This window comes from Chelonoidis abingdonii, chromosome 22 (genome assembly GCF_003597395.2).
Source record: "Chelonoidis abingdonii isolate Lonesome George chromosome 22, CheloAbing_2.0, whole genome shotgun sequence".
Taxonomy (NCBI): domain Eukaryota; kingdom Metazoa; phylum Chordata; order Testudines; family Testudinidae; genus Chelonoidis; species Chelonoidis abingdonii.
Window position 1 is genome coordinate 27,521,850 of NC_133790.1, and position 20,510 is coordinate 27,542,359.

The window sequence follows — 20,510 nt, forward strand, 5'->3', positions numbered from 1 at the left end:
AAAAAAAGTCCATTGTTTTCTTAACTGGCCCATGCACATTTTTCAGTTTTTAAAAAACCCTGAAAACATTTCAATTTTCTGTACAAACGTTTGGGTTTCAGAAAAACTGGGATTTTGACATAAAAACCTAAACAGCGCCCCTCACAATGAAAGAAATTCCACATTCAGTTTTGAATTTTTCACCAAAAAGGCTGTAAAATGTTTACCAAAATAAAAATATTTCACTAAAAATGTTTATTCAGTCAAAAAAATAAAACAGGTTTTTGTTTAAAAACTAGAAGGTGCATTGAAACACAAAAGCCCCCGCCCCCGCTATTCCGCAGGAGTAGCATTGAGGGCAGCTGGCAGCAGAAACCGCTGCACGGAAAGACACTGGTAAACCAGCTAAGGGCTTGACAGGGTTCGAGGTAGGAGGCTGGTACTTTAGCTGAAGATGCACAAGGGTCTGAGCTGGCTCCAGAGCGGTTGGAAAGTGGGGGTTCTTTTGGGCCCCACCTCCAGCCATCTGCTGAGGCCTAGAATCCCCCCACCCCTCCAGAAAGACAAGATGAGAGCTGGGGATGGGCAGAATCTGATGTTCAATCCTAACAGGTTTGGGTGAAGGGGGTATCTGGAGTCTGTCCTTTCCCTGCTTTTCTTAACACATTGCCTAGAACAGCTTGGATAAGTCCTCCTGCCTGCCAGAGGCTGGAGGAGTTTCTGGGCTCATACCACACAAGCAAGGAGTCCCAACCCTCCTCCCCTTCCCATCAATCAACAGCCCCCTTGCAGTAAGTGCTGGTCCCAGCCAGAGGAAACTGGCTGCTGGGCAGCACCTGGGATCAAACGCCTGCTGACTGGAAAAACCAGCCAGACAAAACTTGACAATTCTCTAGCACTTGTGCATAGAGAATCTCCCTCGACAGTTAGCAGCATAAAGACTATGATACAGAAAGCGTGTCTCTTTCACCAACAAAAGTTAGTCCAATGAAAGATAAAGTAGTTTCTTCTTGTACGTTCCCATGTCTAGAAAGATTATGTCAATAAGGACAGATTTGGAGGGTGTGGATTCTTTAGCATGGACTGAATTTACAGAGGGGCTTTGCCCAAGCCCTGGGGTATTTTGAAGGGCATGATGAACACGTTGCCACTCGTTTCCTCCATTCCTTAATCCAAGAACTAAACCAGAGGGGGCAGCTAATTAGCCAAAGTTTAAAGCCTCCCAAAGGAAATCTCTCCCTTATGGTTGAGTTTCGCTGTGGAGCCAGATGGACTTAGCCCTTCGTGAACCCTTTATAAAAACCTTCAATGCATTTTATAAACATTAGCTAATCAGTCCCAACCCAATGAAGTGATCACTCCCAACTGCTCCCTGCCTGCCAGAGCAGATCAAGGAATCTATATTAAGAGGACTTTGCAATCATTTTATGACCACTAGAAATCTCACAAGCAGGCCCCATTACCATCACTTTAACTCTGGTACTCTCTGGTCTCCCATCACTGAATACTTCCTTGTCTTTAAGGTATTTATCTTCATACCACTGCTGAGAGGTAGGGCAGGGCTATTATCCCCACCTCAGAGATGAGGAAACTGAGGCACAGAGCGGTTTCCTCACTTGCCCAAGGCCACACCGGAGGTTTGTGCTGGAATGGGGAATTGAGTGCAAGTCTCCAAGCTGCCAACTGGTGCACTAACCCAGGGACATTCCCTGCTCTTCTCCAAAGCAGTCCCAAGTGCTTGGCTGGGCAGACAAGGGTCTATGCTAGAGGTCGGCACTAAGGCTGGGACACAGCTGCTGCCCCACACGCTTCATGGCCGTACCCTGCTTGGGCCCTGGCTCCAAGACAACCCTCGGGCCGCAATCGACTTCTAACACAGCTCATCTGCTGCTCCCACGGACCTGAGCCTATGAGCTGGGTTAGCCAGGCCTCCCACCTCCCAGATCTTGCTGGATGGCTGTCCTCAGCTCTTGCCCATGGCCCCAGCAGCTGAGGCAGGATGGGATGGCTGCCCAGCTTTTCCGCCCCATCACGTTCTGGCAGTTGAGCAGCATGGACTGAGCGACCCAGTTGTGCTGAATTGCTGCTTTCATGGATGAACCCAACTATGCGAGCAGTAAAAGCATCAGAGCTGGGGGTGAGGAGAGGGGCTGAGTGATGCAGGTGCACGGGCGGCTGCACGCTCATGCCAGAAAGAGCTGGCGGGGTTGTGATGGCAAGAGGAAGGAGCCAGCAGACAGCAGCTAGGAGCCCTTGCTGCTAGCTGGAAAAGCGACCTCATGGGAGATCTTCTGCACCCCATACACGAGCTCAGACAGAAGTTATGGGCCTGGAGCAGGAATCCCAGGGCGAAGTTCTCCGGCCTGTGTGCTACAAGGTCAGGCTGGATGGTCAGAATGGTCCCTTTGGGGCTTACCAATCTAAGAGTCTTCGGGGCAGCTGAAACCCCACGCCGCCTCCTCTCATCCCGAGAGCCAGGCAAGAAACAACTCCGTGAGTTTTATTACTAAAACCAAGCCAAACAGCTCTTTTAATCCTGCTTATACATGATTCCAGAACTCCTGGGTTTGCACTGGGGACCCAGCACAAGCCACTCGGAGCCAGCTGGCAGCTAAGCCAAGGGGGTGAGAAGGCTTCTGGCCAGGGAGCATCTGAGGCTGGCTTTAAGCCTTCCCTTTTCAAGGGCAGTGAGGTCTGCCCTGGTGGTCTCCTGACGAACTCTGCTCCATTCCCCTTTAAAGGGCAGAAACCTCCTCACATGCACAAGCCCCACGCCTGTGGCGCCATGTGGCTCCAGACCTTAGGAGGAAGTGGGCACAAGAGGTGAAAAGCAGAAAGATTTCATGTTGAGGCCATGCCCTGCGGGCAGCCCGCTGGGCTTTTCCTCTGGACCGATGCCAGCAAAGCAAAGGCCAAGGGCATCACCCAAGCCCCAGCTGCATCAAAGGGCAGCAGAGGATTCAAAGGCAGCATGAGCAAAACAGCAGCAGTCAGCCCTGGGCACTGGAGTGCAGTGCAGAGAGACGCAGCCCTCTCGCCCCCTGGACAGCACTTCACCAGCGATCCTCCTGGGGCTGCCAGCCACCAGCTGAGATGATACACCCTCAAGGCCCAGTGCTGAGGGGCAGAGGATGGAGAGGCAAGCCCCACCCCCGCATTACATTCAGAGGGGACAGCTCCATCTCCACTACCAAGAACACCAGCGCTCCTTCCCGTGGGTCACCCCCCGGGTTTATACCATGGACCCGCCCGCTTCTCAGTGCCACCACACAAGTTAGCAGCCCATGGGGGTCCCAGCTTCACCATCCCAGCAGGCAGCTCCTCCTTCCCCGGGGACCTGGTGGCAGCTCTGGTCTTCAGAGGCGGGAGTGACAGTGACCGAACCACCAGCGGGGCAGGGAAGGAGGGGAACTAGGGGGCAGGAGAAGAGGCTGGGTTTCCCTTGGCTTCTGGGGAGCGTCACAGTTTGTTCAGAGGATGAGAAGCCAGCTTGCAAGTTAAGACAATGCAGCAAAATGACAAGCTACGTCCATTGGGCAAAACCAAGGCCTGGCAGAAGCAGGTGCAATGACCATTGGCTTCACCGAACTCCAGCCACTTACACCAGGGCTAAATTTGATGCAGTAGCTGCACCGTACCCAAGATCGTCATGCTGTCCCCTCTGTTGTTTCCCCCCACCCCAGGTATCCCCTGTGCTCCCCCTGCAAAGAGATACATTCTACCCTTATTGCTCAGGGGAAAGGCAGCTGGGGGCGGAGCAGCCCCATAGCAGACAGGCCAGAGAGTCCAGATCAAAAGGAGACAGACAGGGAGACGGGACACACCCTTAGCACCCCTGCTCCAACCCACGCGGCCACATGTGCCAGGGGATCCAGTCTCCACTTCAGTCCCACCAGATCTTGATAGGGGGGAACTTCCAAAGGTCGGGGTGCCCCATGTGAAGCAGGTTGCTGTAGGGAGAGGTGCTCCACTGGAAAGGGGGGACGTCGTCCCAGGTGGGCCCACTGGCGGCAATCAGGCCGTAGCCCTTGGCCATCGCATAGGATGTGATCTAGGGAAAAGAAAGACAAGCATCTGATGATTTCCGCAGAGTCAGCGGGAACATCTCAGGGCACAGGTCCTGCCGGACGGCCTCTAGCCACGCGGGGGCAAGACAAGCGGAAACGTTCGAACTAGGCTGAGTCCATGAGTTGTCAGCAGCAGGGATCAAACCTATGACCTCTGGATCCACCGTCAGAGCCAGAAGCTGCAGTAGGTTTCCCTCCCCTTGCAGGAGCATGAGCTCACCTAACACAGGCTCCCCCATCACCTCCTCCCCGTGGCTCTCACCTTCATGTCCGTGCCCCCGTGCGACCGCTGGCGCAGCGCAGCGAAGGGGTAGGTCCCATTCGCGGGGTTCAAGTCCGACCTGGCGGCAATGGCGTTCTCGGCATTCTGGGGCGGGTCGCAGCCCTGGCAGTGGGACAGCGGGTCCTTCAGGAAATCGTTGAACCTGAGAGGCAGCACGAACACGTTCAATGGAGGCAGCTCCAAGGGGAGGGGAGCTGGGCCCCGCCAGGTGTAGGCCTGGATTAGCCACTGGGGCAGCTCTGCCCTGGAAGGGAGGGAGGGGGAATGACCCTAGGCTAGGTTTGAACTGAGGATGGAGGGGTGCGATTCTGCTCTAAGTTCTCACACCAGGCTCATTCTGTAGCAGCTGCCCTCAGAGCCTGACCCAAAAAGCCATCGTTGCCAGGGCAGAGTCTCGTCACCTTCAGCGAGCGTTGGATCAGGCTCCTGGAACTATGGAGGTGGGATCTAACCTCTGTCCTCACCGAGATTAGACTGCGCTGGATTAGGGGGCAGAGAGAAGTTGAGATTGTGGTCAAGGGTGATCAGGAGATCAGCCCCAAGAGGGAAGCACTGAGAGCTTAGCCTGGTAACCAGAGACAGTCCTCAGGAAACCCTCAGGATCCAAACATCTCCATGCTGAAGGATGCTCCTGATCTGGCTTTTTGAGCCCATCTCTCTGTGTAACTGCACCTGCCCCAACTGTCCCCTGGCCTGACACACAGGAGGGGCTGGCTCCTTTGAGACAATAGCCATAGTGCATCGTTGTGCTGTGACACGATCACCGCAGTGACAGTGCATCAACTCCAAGGATGTGCCAGGACTCATTGTTAGCATTCCACGTGCCTTGTCAACATCAGGATAAGTGGCAACCCTACAATAATAAAGCCTTTAACACTCTCCCTCTGCCCCCAAACAAACACACCGCTTGGTTCCTCGTCTGTGCCCATCTCCCCCGCACACCTTTGCCCACGCCAAGGTGCCAGAGCACATGGAGCGCTTGCGTCTCGAGGGCCGCTCTTCCCATGAGCGATACACCCTCCCGGCACGAGCCGTCGCCAAGCTCCCTCTCCCCACAGAGAGGCCCTCACCTCATGAGCCGGATCATAGAGTCCAGGTCTTGGACGAGCGTCTGATTGCGCCTGAAGATCTGGGCCCGGGGGCTTTTGTCGTAGGTGAACCAGTCGCCGTATTTCTTCACCAGCTCCAGCTGGCCGCTGGCATTGAAGATCTGCTCAAAGTACCTGGGGATGGGGAGGGGGGAGTAACACACAGGTAGGGCAGGGACCCTTCCTGCCTTTGTATATGTGCTTCAAGGAATCCCATCCCCACCCCAGGGAGGCCAGGCCAGGCGTCAAAGGGATGGGGGAAGGTAACGGATGGCTGGGTGACTAGAGCACTCGCCTAGGACTTGGAGGTTCAACTCCCTGCTCTGTCCCAGACTTTCAGTGTGACCAGAGGCAGGTCATTTAGCCTCTCTGTGCCTCAGTTTCCCATCTACAGAAGGGGGAGAATAGCCGTGCCCTGCCTCAAGGGGGTCATGTAAAGCGCTTTGAGACCCACCCAGGGAGGTGTTATTAGAACAGCCTATCAGGGCAAGGCCCTTTCTAAAGGGGCATTTCCACCCAGTTGTCACCCAGCTGCCAAGCCCACCCCATGCCAACCGCCAGACAGCAATTAGAGGCGGAGTTTCCCTTAACAGCTGAGTGCTGCCCCCTTCTGGAACCAGGCAGCACTGCTCCCCAAGAGCACAGCACTCCCAGCCCTAGCTGGAGGGGTAGCAGGGGAGAACGCGCCTCATAAGCCCAGCGGGGTTTGGATCAGGCCTTCAGCTGGTTGGAAGAGCACTCCATGGACGGCAGTGCGGGAGATGGCACCAGGGGTTGGGTGCCTATTCACCCAGCTGACCCTTCCCTCCCCCCACCTCCCTGGAGTAAGATGCCCTAAGCCAGGGGGTTGGACTGGAGAGAGAAGAAAACCTCCTTACGGCACATTGTAACTGGCCCAGTACCCCTTTTGGTACAGCTCCTCTGTCTTGTCAGCCACGGCCACCAGCCCCCTGAGGGAGAGCAAACGAGATGGGGCATGAGAGACCAGAACACAAATGGGAAGCAGATTGCATGCTGGGAAAGCAGGAGTGCAGCCTCCATCTCGGATAACCAAGAACCAGGACAATCAGGGGGCCAGAGTACTGCCCAGCTAGTGCCAATGGGCAGCTGACCCCAGGACAGGCAGCCACTGGCTGCCCCAAGGCCCCTGGCTCAGCAGGGCTTCCGCGTTTGACCAGCCCCTAGAAGGACTGACCCGCAACCCAGCAGGAGAGCCCAGCCAGGTGCAAATGAGCTGGCCTGCCTTGGGGGAGTCAGCCAGACCTCTGTTATCAGAACCCTCCCCCCCGCATCCATGCGACAGCCTCAGCATTAAAGACAAGGAATGTGACCTCGTCTCGGAGCAACAGGGGAGGTCTCAGCCAGTCCAGGCTGTGCTGTAAACACAAGTGTCACAGCTAGACCCAGAGCAGAGGAAACAGGCTCCTTTGGGCATGGGAGGGTGGAGCTGTAACAACCAGGCATCATCCTATCGCTCTCCAGAGCCCATGAGGAGGGCTGGACAGGGAGCGAGTTCACAGCTTGATAACATTACAGCCGGATAAAAACGAGTCTGGTGGCACCGTAAAGACTAACAAATTTATTTGGGCACAAGCTTTTGTGGGTAAAAAAACCTTACCTCTTCAGGTGCATGGAGTGAAAGTTACAGATGCAGGCATGAATATATTGACACATGGAGAGAAGGGAGTTACCTCACAAGTGGAGAACCAGTGTTGACAGGGCCAATTTGATCAGGGGTGATGTGGTGCATTACCTCTCCTGGAATTGATACCTACTCATCAATTACTGGGAGTGGACCACATCCACCCTGATTGAATTGTCCCTGTAAACACTGGTTCTCCACTTGTGAGGTAACTCCCTTCTCCCTGTGTCAGTATATTCATGCCTGCATCTGTACTTTTCACTCCATGCACCTGAAGAAGTGGGCTTTTTTACCCATGAAAGCTTATGCCCAAATAAATCTGTTAGTCTTTAAGGTGCCACGAGACTCCTTGTGGTTTCTGTGGCTACAGACTAACACAGCTACCCTCTGATACATTACAGCCGGATGTTCCCTTCTGAAGGTACTTACGGGATCTGCTCCAGCACCGTGAGCACCCCCTGCTGGAGGCCAGCTTTGCCCGGCAGGAAGGTGTTATAATCCACTATCATCCACTGGTTGTTGTACCTGGACAAGAGGGGAAGCGTTTGCCGTTCAGTGCCCTTGCGCCATGATAGGAAATGTCAAGTAATAGTCCTGGTGTACTTATGCTGTCACCACGTGGCTACACTCTTTGGCGTGTGATTTCCTTACTGTTCATAAATGTACACAGTCAACCTGTGGAACTCATTGCCAGGGCATGTTGTGAAGGCTCAAAAGGATAAGGGGTTCAAAAAAGAATGAGAAGTTCATGGCAGATAGGTCCATCAATGGCTGTTAGCCAAGATGGTCATGGGTGCATCCCCTTGCTCTGGGTGTCCCTAAACCTTGGGCTGCCAGAAGCTGGGACTAGACAATGGGATCACTTGATAATTTTTTATATGGAGATAGACCTATCTCATGGAGTTGGAGGGGACCTTGAAAGGTCCTTGAGTCCAGTCCCCTGCCTTCACAGCAGGACCAAGTACTGTCCCTGACAGATTTTGCCCCAGATCCCTAAGTGGCCCCCTCAAGGATTGAGCTCACAACCCTGGGTTTAGCAGACCAATGCTTAAACCCCTGAGCTATCCCTCCCCAGCCATTGCCATGATCTGTTCAGTCCCTCTGAAGCACCTAGGACTGGACATGGTCAGCAATAGGATACTGGGCTAGATGGACTGTTGGTCTGAGCCAGAATGGCCATTCTTATGCTCCTGTTTGAAGGATCCCTGTGTGGATACAATGCAGGCAACTCTCATGTGACTGCAGTGGACAAACGGACACCACAGCGAGGAACAAACTGAACACAGTCAAGGTTTCAAACAAAGAGATTCCCCCCTACTCTGGCATTTCCACTCATCTGCCCCAGCTTCTCACCCCCTCGCCATGTCAGGTCAGGACATCGTTTGGGGCTGTTTTCAGAACAAACTGCAGAGCAATCAGAAGGAGTTGTCCCATAAGCAATGCCTGCAGCATCACTGCCAGCTCCGAGAGCCTAGCAAACTGCCCTGTGGCCAGACCAATGGACTCACTTATTGTTACAAATCCTTGGAGACCTAGGACCTCCCAGTGGTCCCTGGACCAACTCACAGAGGCTGAGTTTCTAAGCAATAACGGAGACGGAAGTCAGGTCCTCCTCCTTCAAAACCAGAAGCCCCTTTTATCGCATAAGAGGAGAGACTCCCTTAGCAGTACAGGTCCTATGACACACAGCTGAACAGTTCCAGTGTTCTGTGCCTTTCCCCTACCTTTGATCTACCTTGGCTATTTAGTGTATAAGTTCCTCATGGCAAGGACTGTCTGCTACTGTGTCCGTACAGCATGTGGCACAAGGGGCCCTGATCTTGGCTGGGTTCTCGACATTACAGTAATAAACAGGATGACAATGACGATTAAGAATTATTCCACCAGCAGCGGTGCACATACAGACCAGCCACAGATTAGCAGCCTCTAAAGTCTGCTGCTTGGTCTCAGAGCCACTGACATCACGCAATGTGCCAAAACTTAACACATGAACTAACACGTGGCACCACATGGCCAAGGCATGTCACAAGGTCATGTGATGCCCCATGATATTGTGCCATCACCACACAGCACCTTGTGCAATAACCTGGCATCAGAGACAGGTTAGATCTTCCTGCTCGACTGAACTCACCCATCCCATCACTGCCAAAGGGAGGGGAGCAAGGGGGACACGACAAGAGGCTCTGGATGACTGCTAGTCGACTTACGTGCCACTGTTGAACTGTTGGAAGATGGCAGCCCACTCGGCCCCGCTCCTGGCTAGCCGGTTTGCCACTATATTTCTCAGCCACTCCAGGACACTCCCTTCCGGATGGATGTACTTCCACAAGGCAGCATTGCTGTTCCCGATGGTGGTTTCCAAAGTCACCTGCAGGGGACAGAACAGAGTCATAAGCGAATCCAGGCAAGGGTGCATGTGACCTAACAGAGGCCAGACCTGGGCTCCTGGCAATGGGGCAGGGGAGTGACACAGGCAGAGCTGGAGGGACAATCTGCCTCAATGCCCATGTGAAGAGTGCAGGAGCAGGGTAGTACGTAGGCAGAGAGAGATTTTGGTTCCATACTGGGGTGATAGGATTCCTGGTGTTGACAGCAACCCAGGGCCTGCTTTGAATCCCAAAGCAGCAATGGGGCAGGAGGCTCAACCCCTAGCCGGCAGAACTCAGGGACAGCTGGACCACGGGGGAGGGAGGCAGGGGAGGAGGATCCAGGCAGCAGCTGCTCACCAAGCCACTGCTCAAGATGTAGAAGTCGTCTCCTGAGAAGATGGTGCCGGGATAGGACGAGAATGTCTGGATGTGCCCCGAGATCATGTCATCACCTAGGGGAGCAGATGGCAGGGAGCCATCAGGGGTGCAGAGGCCATGCCCCATCACCTCCAGAGACGGGCCCTGCCAGCTTCCCACAGCAAATTCCGCCCCAGAGTGGCAGCAAGATCCAGCGGCAGGGGCAGGGGGAGCGAGACCCTTCTCTCTCTTCACATAAGGAGCAGGCAAACTTACACAGCATCTTTGTAGGGTCTGGGGGTGCCAGTCTGGGGCTACTCCTCTCGCCCTTCCTACGGGGCAGCCAGCAGTCCCACTTCCTGGTAGCGGGACACATGCTTACTCCTGCTGCCTTATCACCCCCTCCTCCTGCCCAGGGCCAAGGAGCACCGATCCTGGCACCAACCCACACGACTACCTCCCAGGCCCCTACCCAAATTACGCACTGTGGGCCGAGGTCCGGAAGGGCAGTGTGTACTTCTTGATGACGCGCAGCATGGACTGGTAAGTGCTCCAGGTGTCATGGGAAACCAAGAGCTCTTGGTTCCCGGGCAGCAGCTTGAGGAGCGCAGAGCAAGACCCGGAGCCCAGCATGTGCTCGCTTTCCGTTCGGTTCAAGGCCGATTCCAAGTCCTCCAGGTCCCCACTCAGCTGGAACAAGCTGGACAGCGGTTGTGGGGGGAAGGAGAACAGACACATCTGGGTTCATAACAATCCCCAGCAGCATAGACAGAGGATTTGCCAAAGCAGAGCAGATCCTTGGCCCATCTACCCTCACCCTGGCTGGAATCCTGCTATTGGTTACCCCAGCTATGCCCACTCCCTAGGTTGGAGGAAGTAGGAAACTCCACCCTCCTGGTCCTGGCTATTTGCATGCGATAGCCCTAATGATCCCTTCTTTGTCCCCACAAGTTCTCCCTGCAGCCAGGACTCCCTTATCTGACCATGGATAAGCCGCAAGCCCTAGTGAGGGTCATAAAACTGCAGCCTGAGGCAAATGCAGACACGGGGCATGGGGGGGAAGAACTCCCGACCTTTGGCTTCAGTGACTCAGGCCTCGCCTCAGCCCCAGGGGCTAATGAAGCAATAGTACATTGTTCGAGCCCAAGGCTGGGAGCATGTGTGTATTTGGGAGCGGTCTGCCTGGGTATAAATGCATTGTGGGTAGGAAGAGCTAAGAGGGTCTGGGCAGAGGTACTCTAAAGTAGCTGCCGGACTGCATCATATTTTAATTAAAATGGGAGGTCCTCTTCATGTTGGGGTGTCGGCCCAGAGAAGTCATCCAGGCATCATGCAAACATTAACAAGCAGTTCTCAGCACCCTCGGAGGAGGCAACTCCTCTCCCTGATTTACAGATGGGGAAACTGAGGCACAGAGACAGGCTGACCAGGAGGGGGCCTACACTCAGAACCCAGCAAGCAATACATGAGGCAGAAGCAAATCTGGCCTCACTCTTCTTCAGTGACTTTGGCTCTGCAGGGCCAACGAGAGCCAGGGCATGCTGGCTGGTCGGCAAGCTAAGTAGATGCTGGAGGGAGGGGGTTCTGCAGAGACAGGGGTACAGCAACAAGTCCTCATGTCCAACCAGGACCCTGTATTTTAAAGAGCATGTGGTGGGGGTGCCATCTAGGCCTCAGAGCAGAAGCACAGAGTTAGAGATCCTGGGTCTACTTCCAGTGCTGTTGCTGACTCACTATATGACCAAATTACAGTGCCTCTCTGTGCCTCGGTTTCCATCTGTAAAATGCAAATTATAGTGGATCCCTAAAGCCTGCAGCTTCCCTTTGCTACATACCTATGGGACGCAGCCCCAGCTCTTCCCTACAGCCACCAGCGAACGCAGCTGCTGAGCACGTACCAGGCCAATATCCACCTGCTTCCCCCAGCCCCACTGCGCTGGAGCTGCCCCATTCACTCCACCCCATGTCTCCAGCTCCCCCTTTGCTCCTGACATCAGCCAGGATCGAAAGGGTTAAGTCCAATCACCCAGCTCCTGCCTCACACCCAAGGGGACTTACAGGAAGCCAAACGGGGCGATCGAGAATCGTCCAGTCGGGAAAGCCACTCGCCTATTATAACCATCCTCCAGGCCCTTGAGCTGCAGCAGAGCCAGGCGCACCTGTAGGGGGAGGGACAGGCACACGGTAAGACCCCCACGCACAGGGCCCCACATGCGGAGGGGAGGGGCTGGTAACAAGAATCGGAAAAGGGGAATCGAAAGGGAGGGGCAGTTCTACTCTGAAAAACGGACATCCTGCTCCTCCGCGTTTAATTGCAGCTCAGTGACTCCAGATGACGCCGCTCAGCCTGCAAGATGGATCTCCCCCGAATCGCTAGCCGAGCACCTCCACAGACCCCCAGAGCCAGGCTGAGAGCGCTCCTCCATCAGCATTCAGGGTTCTGCTGGCCAAGTGAGGCCACTGGACCGAGTGAGAACTCAGTGATGGATCAGGCGCTCTATGGATCACCCCTGAAATCCATCCTCCTGCCCATACAGAACGACCCAGACAATGCTGCCTGTGCAATGTCCTGTAGGAGGGGAAGTGAGGAGGAACTTCTCCAGCTCACGCTGCAGAGGAAAGCGTTATGAAGTACGGATCCACTCACCCCAGCCGGAATCTGGCCAGGACACCCAAGTTAACTTCATTCCTGCATTTGCTTAAAAAGCTGGGGGGGCTCTAATGGCCATAAGTGGCCAGGGGTCCAGTTTTACAGCTCATGGCACCAAGTGACATCCAGTTCCTGGCTACCCTTTGTATTTAAAGTCGAGCAACACCCAGGTTTTCACCAGCAGGTGCCTGGTCTGGGGCCCCCGTAGGAGAGCGGTGGGAACTGGCGTCTCAGACTCCAGCCCTGAGCCCAAAGAACCTGTCCTTTCCCGACAGCGACTGGCACACCCATATAAATGCAAGGCACTGCCCACCCCCTAGCAGCACACACCCACCTGGTACCAGTACTCTGGATCTTCTCCTTTCTCCATCTGCTCCTCCATCCAGGCCAGGTTGGTCTCTATGTAGCTCTTCAGCTTCTCGCAGTAGTCAGGCTGGTATTTAAAGGGGCCGCAGTAGCCCACCATGGTGTTCATCCAGTGCATGTAGATGAGCTGGAGGAAGAAGGGGGCACTGTGTAACCATGGGCCTGTTCACCCCTTTCCATCCACTTAATGTCCCGGAGTGAGGGGCTGGTTCTCCAACACCTCTGGGTGAAGCCAGGCTTTCCTCACTAAGGCATCTCCTGTTGGCTGGCTGGCTGGCTGGCAGGCAAGCCAGGGACAAGCCACAGGGCAGGAGGCGGCTGAGGAGCGCAGAGAGGCAATCCAGCCACCCTGTGGTTCTACAGGATTCAGTCTCGGGCAAGCTTAGCTCACATGTGAAATGAGCTTTAGAATCTCGGCCTCGCCGTCCCGGCACAAGTGAGCTGTTGGCCAGTGGTGCCACAGGTTATTTGTGACAGGAGAGGCCCAGGAATGGACTAAGCTGGGCCTGAGTCTAGGTCAGGGGTCGGCAACCTCTGGCACGCGGCTCGCCAAGACGAGTACCCTGGCGGGCCAGGCCGGTTTGTTTACTTGCCTGGTTGGCAGGTTTGGTTGATCATGGCTCCCATCGGGTTCGTTGTCCCAGGCCAATGGGGATGGTGGGAAGCCGCAGCCAGAACATCCCTCATCAGCGCCGCTTCCCACCACCCCCATTGGCCTGGGATGGTGAACCGTGGCCAGTGGGAGCCGCAATTGGCCAAACCTGCCAACGCGGCAGGTAAACAAACTGGCCTGGCCCGCCAGGTGCTTACCCTGGCGAGCCGTGTGCCAGAGGTCGCCGACCCCTGGTCTAGACTGAGGTGCAGTGGCATAGCAGGGCGGGGGGAACCTAGGACTGGGACACCAGGGGTCTCTACAGACCAACCCTAGCAGAGCTCCAGGCTCCTTGGGTCTGACTGTCCCCTGCCATGCACAATCATTTACCTGCTCGGACACAGCAGCTTCAGCCAGTCCCGCAGCATAGGCCTGCAGGCTGTCATTGTACTTCTCACTGGTGGCCAGCTCCAGGAAGGACCACCTGCACCAAGCAAAGACACCGATTGAACAAGGGAAAAAAAATCACACACAATGGAAAGTCTCCATGCGGCCCATGGCAATGCACTCCCTCCCCCAGGTTCCCATCTTACATTATCTGAAGTGCCCTTCAGATAAAGGCTCCAGTTCGAGACAAAGCAAACCCCTCCCTGGGCCTGTCCATGCTTCGCTTCTTGTTTGCCTTGTCTGGAGCTGCTCCCCAGAACCCCCCAGCGCTCTGCCCCCACACAGCTGGGGCTAAATGGGAGCCAGGGGAGGTGCTCACCAGGGTATTCCTCCAGAAGGGGGACATCAAGGACAAGAGAAAGCGGAGGGGGGACCAGACAAGCTTCTGCTCACCCTTAAAGGATCTGCACAATTGTCGTCCCGTACGTGGGGATTGGCATTTGCATGGTACCCAGCACTGCAGGGGCTTCTACACACAGTGCTTTGCACTTGCACACGTGTTCGCTAATTCAAACCCCCCCACATATCCCCAAAAAATCCTCAGGAAGTAAGATGTGGAGGATTAGCAGTGGACAGAGAATTTACTTTGGGGGGCCCTCCACAGAGGCCAGTGGATATACAAGGGGGCAGGGCCTTTGGCAGCTGGCTCAGGGTCATCTGTCTCATAGGCACTCCTTTGCAGCCCCCGCGTAGATCAGTCACCAACAGCAAATAAAACCCACCGGCCAGCAGCACCAGGGATGTTCCCTACCCACAGAGCTACTGGGTCACTTTGGAGAGCAGAAGGCACCTCCCTCACCACCACAAAAAACCCAACCCAGCTCATTCGATCACTTTGACGGGAGAAACCAGTCGTTTCCAGCCTCCCGCTGCTGACCCCAGCCTACAGAACAGGGCCAGGAGCTCATGCCCCAGAGTCAGCCCTGCTGGGATCAGTGAGCAAAACTCAAGGCCAGCACAGGAGGACACCAGCAACTCCGATTGGCTCAGGCAGGCAGATATTCACACCGAGATAACGCACGGCTTCACTGCAGCTGGTTAAGTGCCCATGGAGAAAGAGAGTTATTCAGTTAGTTAGTTATCAGAGACATAGCACTGGTGCCAGCCCGACTGCCCTGGAGACGGAGGGCCCCTAGGATGGGTACGGTGGGGTGCTGGCACTGTGAGCTTCTCCCTACTGGTCCTAGAGTCAACCCAAAAAGGGATCCCACTTGTTAATGCAGCGGGATCCTATTAGGGGTGATTTGATAGTACAATACTCATCCAGGCAGTACTGGTGCTAAGTATTTCAGAGTGCTAGGCACAACTTAACCCCTCCAGTATTAGGTACACGGAAGCGGCTTGACCAAGGTCACACAGCAAATCAGACCTGAATGCCACACCTTCGCCAGACCCAGCAGCCAAACTTCCTTCTTCCAGCTGACCTAGAACACAGCAGAGTGGCTGCTGCGGGGCGATAGCTGTCATTGTGCCCTGCAAACTGTTCCAGAGGGAGCAACAAATGCAGTAGTGCCAGCTCCAACGATGCTGGGTGCTTTTTGTGAAGCCCAAGCTCCTGGAGTCACGTGATCATGAGACTCTCAGGTGTGTTTGTTTATTTTATTTTATTTTATTTTATTTTACTAAAGGTAAATTTCCAGGCCTCACAGTTGCAGAAAAAAGCTTGAAAATGTGAAGCCTCACGGCTACGACACAAGAAGACAAATAAAAAGAACCCTAAAGTTTGGTTTTTTTTAAATCATGATTTTTTTATACCACTCTTGTGATTTTTGGAGGGTTTGGCATGACTTCCGAATACCTGGGATTAGCAGCACGGACTGCTCTCTCATCTAAAGAGACTAGATGTATTGTTTTGCTTAAATCTGAAATAAGCCACTTCTACTGCGGTATGGAGGGATTGCTTTTTACATGCACACGGTGAGGCACAACAATTTCTGCTACACCGGGTTAAGGAAAATGCCACACATGACAGCACTGGGGTAGGTTAGTGAAATGCAGCTACTTATTGCTCTCAGGGCCAGCTTTGGACCTGGGAGACGGGACTGCGCAACATGTCCACCCTGACCCAGACAGCGAGAAGTAGCCGCTCGCCTCAGTAACCTTGCTAATTGCACTGAAGGGCAGAAGAAAAGGGGCATTTATCGTCCGCACTGTGACTCTGCTCGGCTAGCTGATGTCCCACAATGCATTTCAGACAAACACCCGTGGCTAATCAGGAATGCTCACCCAAAACCTGGAGCATCCAGATTCCATCAGGAGTGGACAAGTCAGGTCAGGGCTGTCCTAAGATGAGTCATAGAACCACAGACTCTAAAGTCAGAAGGGACCATTAGGATCATCTAGTCTGACCTCCTGCATGCAGGCCACTGAATATCACCCACCCACTCCTGTATCAAACTCCTAACCAATAGCTCAGACACAGAAGTCCTCAAATCGTGGTTTAAAGACCTCAAGGTGTAGAGAATCCTCCAGCAAGTGACCCAGGCCCCACACTGAGAGGGAGGCGAAAAACTCCCAGAGCATCTGCCAATCTGCTCTGGAGGAAAATTCCTTCCCGACCCCAAATATGGCAATCAGCTAAACCCTGAGCAGGACTCACCAGGAAAGAATTCTCTGTAGTAACTCAGACCCCACCCCATCTAACATCCCATCACAGACCACTGGGCATGGTTACCACTAATACTCAAAGATCAATTCATTGCCAGAATTAGGCTATCCCATCCTACTATCTCCTCCAAAAACTTATCAAGCTTAGCCTTTAAGCCAGATACGTCTTCTGCCCCCACTGCTCCCCTTGGAAGGCTGTTCCAGAACTTCACTCCTCCGATGGTTAGAAGTCATTTAATTTCCTAGCCTGCTAGCGATACCAGATCATTCCACCAGCCAGATGATGGGGCACTGGAATGACAGAGGTTCCCTGAATAAGAGGCACTATGCCGCAACATGGGGCTGACACTAGCATAAGCAGAACCGGAGTTTGGAGAGCAAGGATTGTACCAAGAAGGTGGCTGGTTCTTTCCTGTAATCAGTTATTTCAAATTAAGGAGAAAAGCGGAAGCAGCTTCAGTTTCAATATATTCATCATGACAGCAGTGATGCATCTTTACCCCATTCCCTTTCAGACTGTTATTCTGGACCAGTGCCTCTCAACCTTTCCAGACTACTGTCCCCCTTTCAGGAGTCTGATTTGTCTTGCGTCCCCTAGAGTTCCGCCTCATTAAAAAACTACTTGCTTACAAACTCAGACATAAAAATCCAGACGTGTCCCAGCACACGACTACTGAGAAATTGCTGACTGTCTCATATTTACCATATTATAAAATCAATCAACCGGGCTATAAACATTGTACTTACATTTCAGTGTATAGTATATAGAGCAATATAAACAAGTTGTTGTCTGTATGAAATTTTAGGTCGTACTGACTTTGCCAGTGCTTTTTATGCAGCCTGATGTAAAAACAGGCAAACCTCTAGATGAGTTGATATAGCCCTGGCAGACCTCCGTGTACCCCAGGAGTACAAGTACCCCTGGTTGAGAACCATTGTTCTCGACCAGGGGTCTGCAACCTTTCAGAAGTGGCGTGCAGAGTCTTCATTTATTCACTCTAATTTTAAGGCATGGCGTGCCAGCAATACATTTTAATGTTTTTAGAAGGTCTCTTTCTCTACATCTATAATATATAACTAAACTATTGTTGTATGAAAAGTAAATAAGGCTTTTAAAATGTTTAAGAAGCTTCATTTAAAATTAAATTAAAATGCAGAGCCCCCCGGATCAGTGGCCAGGACCCGGACAGTGTGAGTGCCACTGAAAATCAGCTCGCAGGCCGCCTTCGGCACACGTGCCATAGGTTGCCTACCCCTGATCTAGACCATAAACTCTTCAGGGCAGGGTCTGTCATGTAGCATATCTTTGTACAGCACCTGACACAACTCCAGGCTCTAAATGGTTGATGCTCAGATACCATGGTGACAGGCAGCAGCATAAAGCTTTAAGACAGGCTCAATCCCAACTGGATCCTCTTGGTGCTACTGCAGTAGGAATAATAACGTCTAAAACAAAGAGGAAGAGCCATTTGACAGCATCCCTGTCACGAGCAACGCAGAGGGATGTGCACATGCATGTGCCTGCAAGGCCTTCCCCACACCGCAGCTGGCAGCGTGCTTCCCACTGCAGGTAGACAGCCTGTTCGTTCTGCTCCAGTCAGAACACTGCAAGTAGCAGCGTGGCACAGGCAGCAGCGTGGCCTAGCGGAATATGCACTGCGAGGGTCGAAGGGATCCAGGCACTGTACTTGGGTGGCTAGCCAAAGCCCCCGCCCGCACCACTCCAGCCACACTGCTATTGCTAGCGCACTTGCTCCAGCGCAGCGAGCCTGCATCGATCTCCCTGCACTGGAAAGCACCATCCCAGCTGCCAGGTGGACATACCCAGGGCAGTCTCAAGGGTGGAACTGCACGGATGCTACACACGCCGCGTTACTCCGTCTTTAACAGCAAAAGGGGATTTCTCCTCACGCCAGCAATTTGCAACGGGTTTTGCCACAAGCAGAATGCAATAACCGCAATGGAAAATGAAATCAAATGCGCGTGGGGCCACTGGGCTGGAACAAAAGGCCCCGGGCGTTGGACTGCGGGAAGGTGGCGCAAACAGGCCTGATGCTGCAGAAGTGGTGGAAAACAAGCGAAATGAGATGAGCCCCTGGTTAGGGGCACTGCCGCCTCACTGAAAAAGCAGAAGCGAAAGGGGTGGGGGGTGTGAGAAAAGACACAATTAGATCTTGTTGACAGCCGTTTTTGCCAGCACAGGGCCCAGGGGGGGAGGAGATGGAAAATGGCCAGAGAAATCAGCTCGAACAGCCCCAGAGCAGAAACTCCCCCAGGCAGGGCAGCTCCAGGACCCGACCCTCGCCCCCACCGCACCCGAGCCTCGAGAGCTGCGAGGGGCCCCTACAAAGGAGCGACCCTCCCCACCAGCAATGGAGACCCAGCCCCGCAGCGCAGGCTCGCTCGCTCCCAGCTGCCGAGCCTGGGCTCGCCCGGGATCAGCCGGATCGGGCGCCGGGGTTGCACACAAGCCCCCCTACCCCCGGCCAGCCCCGCCTACCCCGTGTCTTGGATCCGGTCGGTGAGATTGGCCCAGGCGACGGCGGCGGGGTCCCAGCGCGGGACGAGCTGCAGCTGCCCCGAGGCGGGGTCCAGCAGCACCGAGCTGCGGCGCGTCTCGGCCCGCGAGCGGCAGCGCGGGCGCAGCGAGCGCGGACACAGTCAGGCCCATGGGGCTGCGGGCCGGGCACTCCGGGCTCATTGCCCAGCTCCGCTGCACCCGCCGGAGCGCCTGTTCGATCTGGTCCGCGCGGCACACCCGCCCGCCCCCGCGCTGCCGCAGCTGTGCCGGCTGGGTGACCGGCGGGGAGGCCGCTTGGAAAGCTTCCCCGAGCGACGATGAGAGAGCTGCGCCGGCAGGGCCAACAGATGCAAAACCTGCAGCTATCTCGCCACTGCTCTGATGTTCAAGAGCCCCATTAGCACTTTTTGAGAGATTCCCAACATGTGGGGTACCTCCTCCAGCGCACCAAATGCCCCAGTAACAACTGGGTTGGTGGAACCAGACAACCAGGATGCTCTTGAATGAGCTCACACAGGGAAATGATAAAAGATGGACTGGACTGGAAGGGCCCTTGAGAGGTCATCTGGTCCAGGCCCCTGCACTCAAGGCAGGACTAAGTATCATCTAGACCATCCCTGACAGCTGTTTGTCCAATATGCTCTTAAAAATCCCCAATGATGGAGATTCCACAACCTCCCTGGGCAATTTACTCCAGCGCTTAACCATCCTGACAGGAAGTTTTTCCTAATGTCCAACTTAAACCTGCCTTGCTGCAATTGAAGCCCATTGCTTCTTGTCCTAGCCTGAGGTTAAGAACAGTTCTTCTCCTTTCTCCTTGTAACAACCTTTTATGTACTTGAAAACTGTTATCAAGTCCCCTCTCAGTCTTCTCTTTGCCTATCACCTGTGGGGGACACTTCTTTTCAAAGCGATTGCCCTATATCTGACCTGTCAGTCTGCATCCGCAAAGGAAACCTGCACAACACCTTCAAAAGAGGAGCCTGGGAGCTTAAATTCATAACCTTGCTAGACACTACATATCACGGATCAAATAGACACACTGGCTTTATGGCTTATTAGAACAATCTGTAACCTACTAATAAACCCCATGGCTGCTTCTCCCCACCCTTCCTTTTCTCCCTGTGATGGGGGTGTTAATGGGACACTTTACCGTAAATAGTCCCTCAAAATGTGTATTAACTACTTATGCTAAACAATCTGTTCCACTTGTATTTAGCTGTGACACTCTGAGTCCGTTTCCCAGAGCTGAAGAGCTCTATGTAGCTGAAAGCTTGTCTCAACTCTCTCATCAACGCAAGTTGGTCCAGTAAAAGCTATGACCTCACCCGCCCTGTCTCTTGGCTGCACCAAACACAACTGCAGGGAACCCGGGTGCCGGTGTTGCCAACTCTCATGATTCTGTCATGAGTCTCAGGATAATCAATGTTTTCCTTAAAGCCCCAGCTCCTGGAGTCAAGTGGAAGTGTGATGATTTCAGCTTTCATTCTTAAAGAAAAAGTAAGTTTCTAGCCCTCGTGGCTATGGCAAAAACTTCAAAAT

At 53.9% G+C, this 20,510-nt stretch overlaps 2 protein-coding genes across 3 annotated transcripts in view; one reads left to right on the forward strand and one right to left on the reverse strand.

Annotated features, from left to right (window-relative positions):
• RBM19 (RNA binding motif protein 19) overlaps positions 1–1,869 on the forward strand; it is a 478,789-nt gene extending 476,920 nt beyond the window's left edge. Inside the window, exon 25 of the mRNA XM_075060157.1 lies at positions 1,859–1,869. The gene's annotated coding sequence lies outside the window, so the exon portion shown is untranslated. The remainder of the gene's footprint in view (positions 1–1,858) is intronic.
• On the reverse strand, positions 220–19,235 carry PLBD2 (phospholipase B domain containing 2). Of its 2 annotated transcripts, none has more exons than XM_032788904.2 (12): positions 18,948–19,235; positions 13,784–13,877; positions 12,770–12,928; positions 11,844–11,944; positions 10,271–10,485; positions 9,786–9,880; positions 9,267–9,427; positions 7,489–7,584; positions 6,296–6,367; positions 5,400–5,552; positions 4,309–4,471; positions 220–4,030 (listed from the first exon to the last, which is right to left on the reverse strand). In XM_032788904.2, exons 3-12 carry the CDS (start codon positions 12,917–12,919, stop codon positions 3,863–3,865), a joined length of 1,374 nt encoding a protein of 457 aa, XP_032644795.2. In that variant the 5' UTR covers positions 12,920–12,928; positions 13,784–13,877; positions 18,948–19,235; the 3' UTR covers positions 220–3,862. The 2 variants fall into 2 exon arrangements, with proteins under 2 accessions (XP_032644795.2, XP_074916260.1); XM_075060159.1 differs by lacking the exon at positions 18,948–19,235 and adding an exon at positions 18,272–18,492.
• Between the last annotated feature and the right edge of the window lie 1,275 nt (positions 19,236–20,510).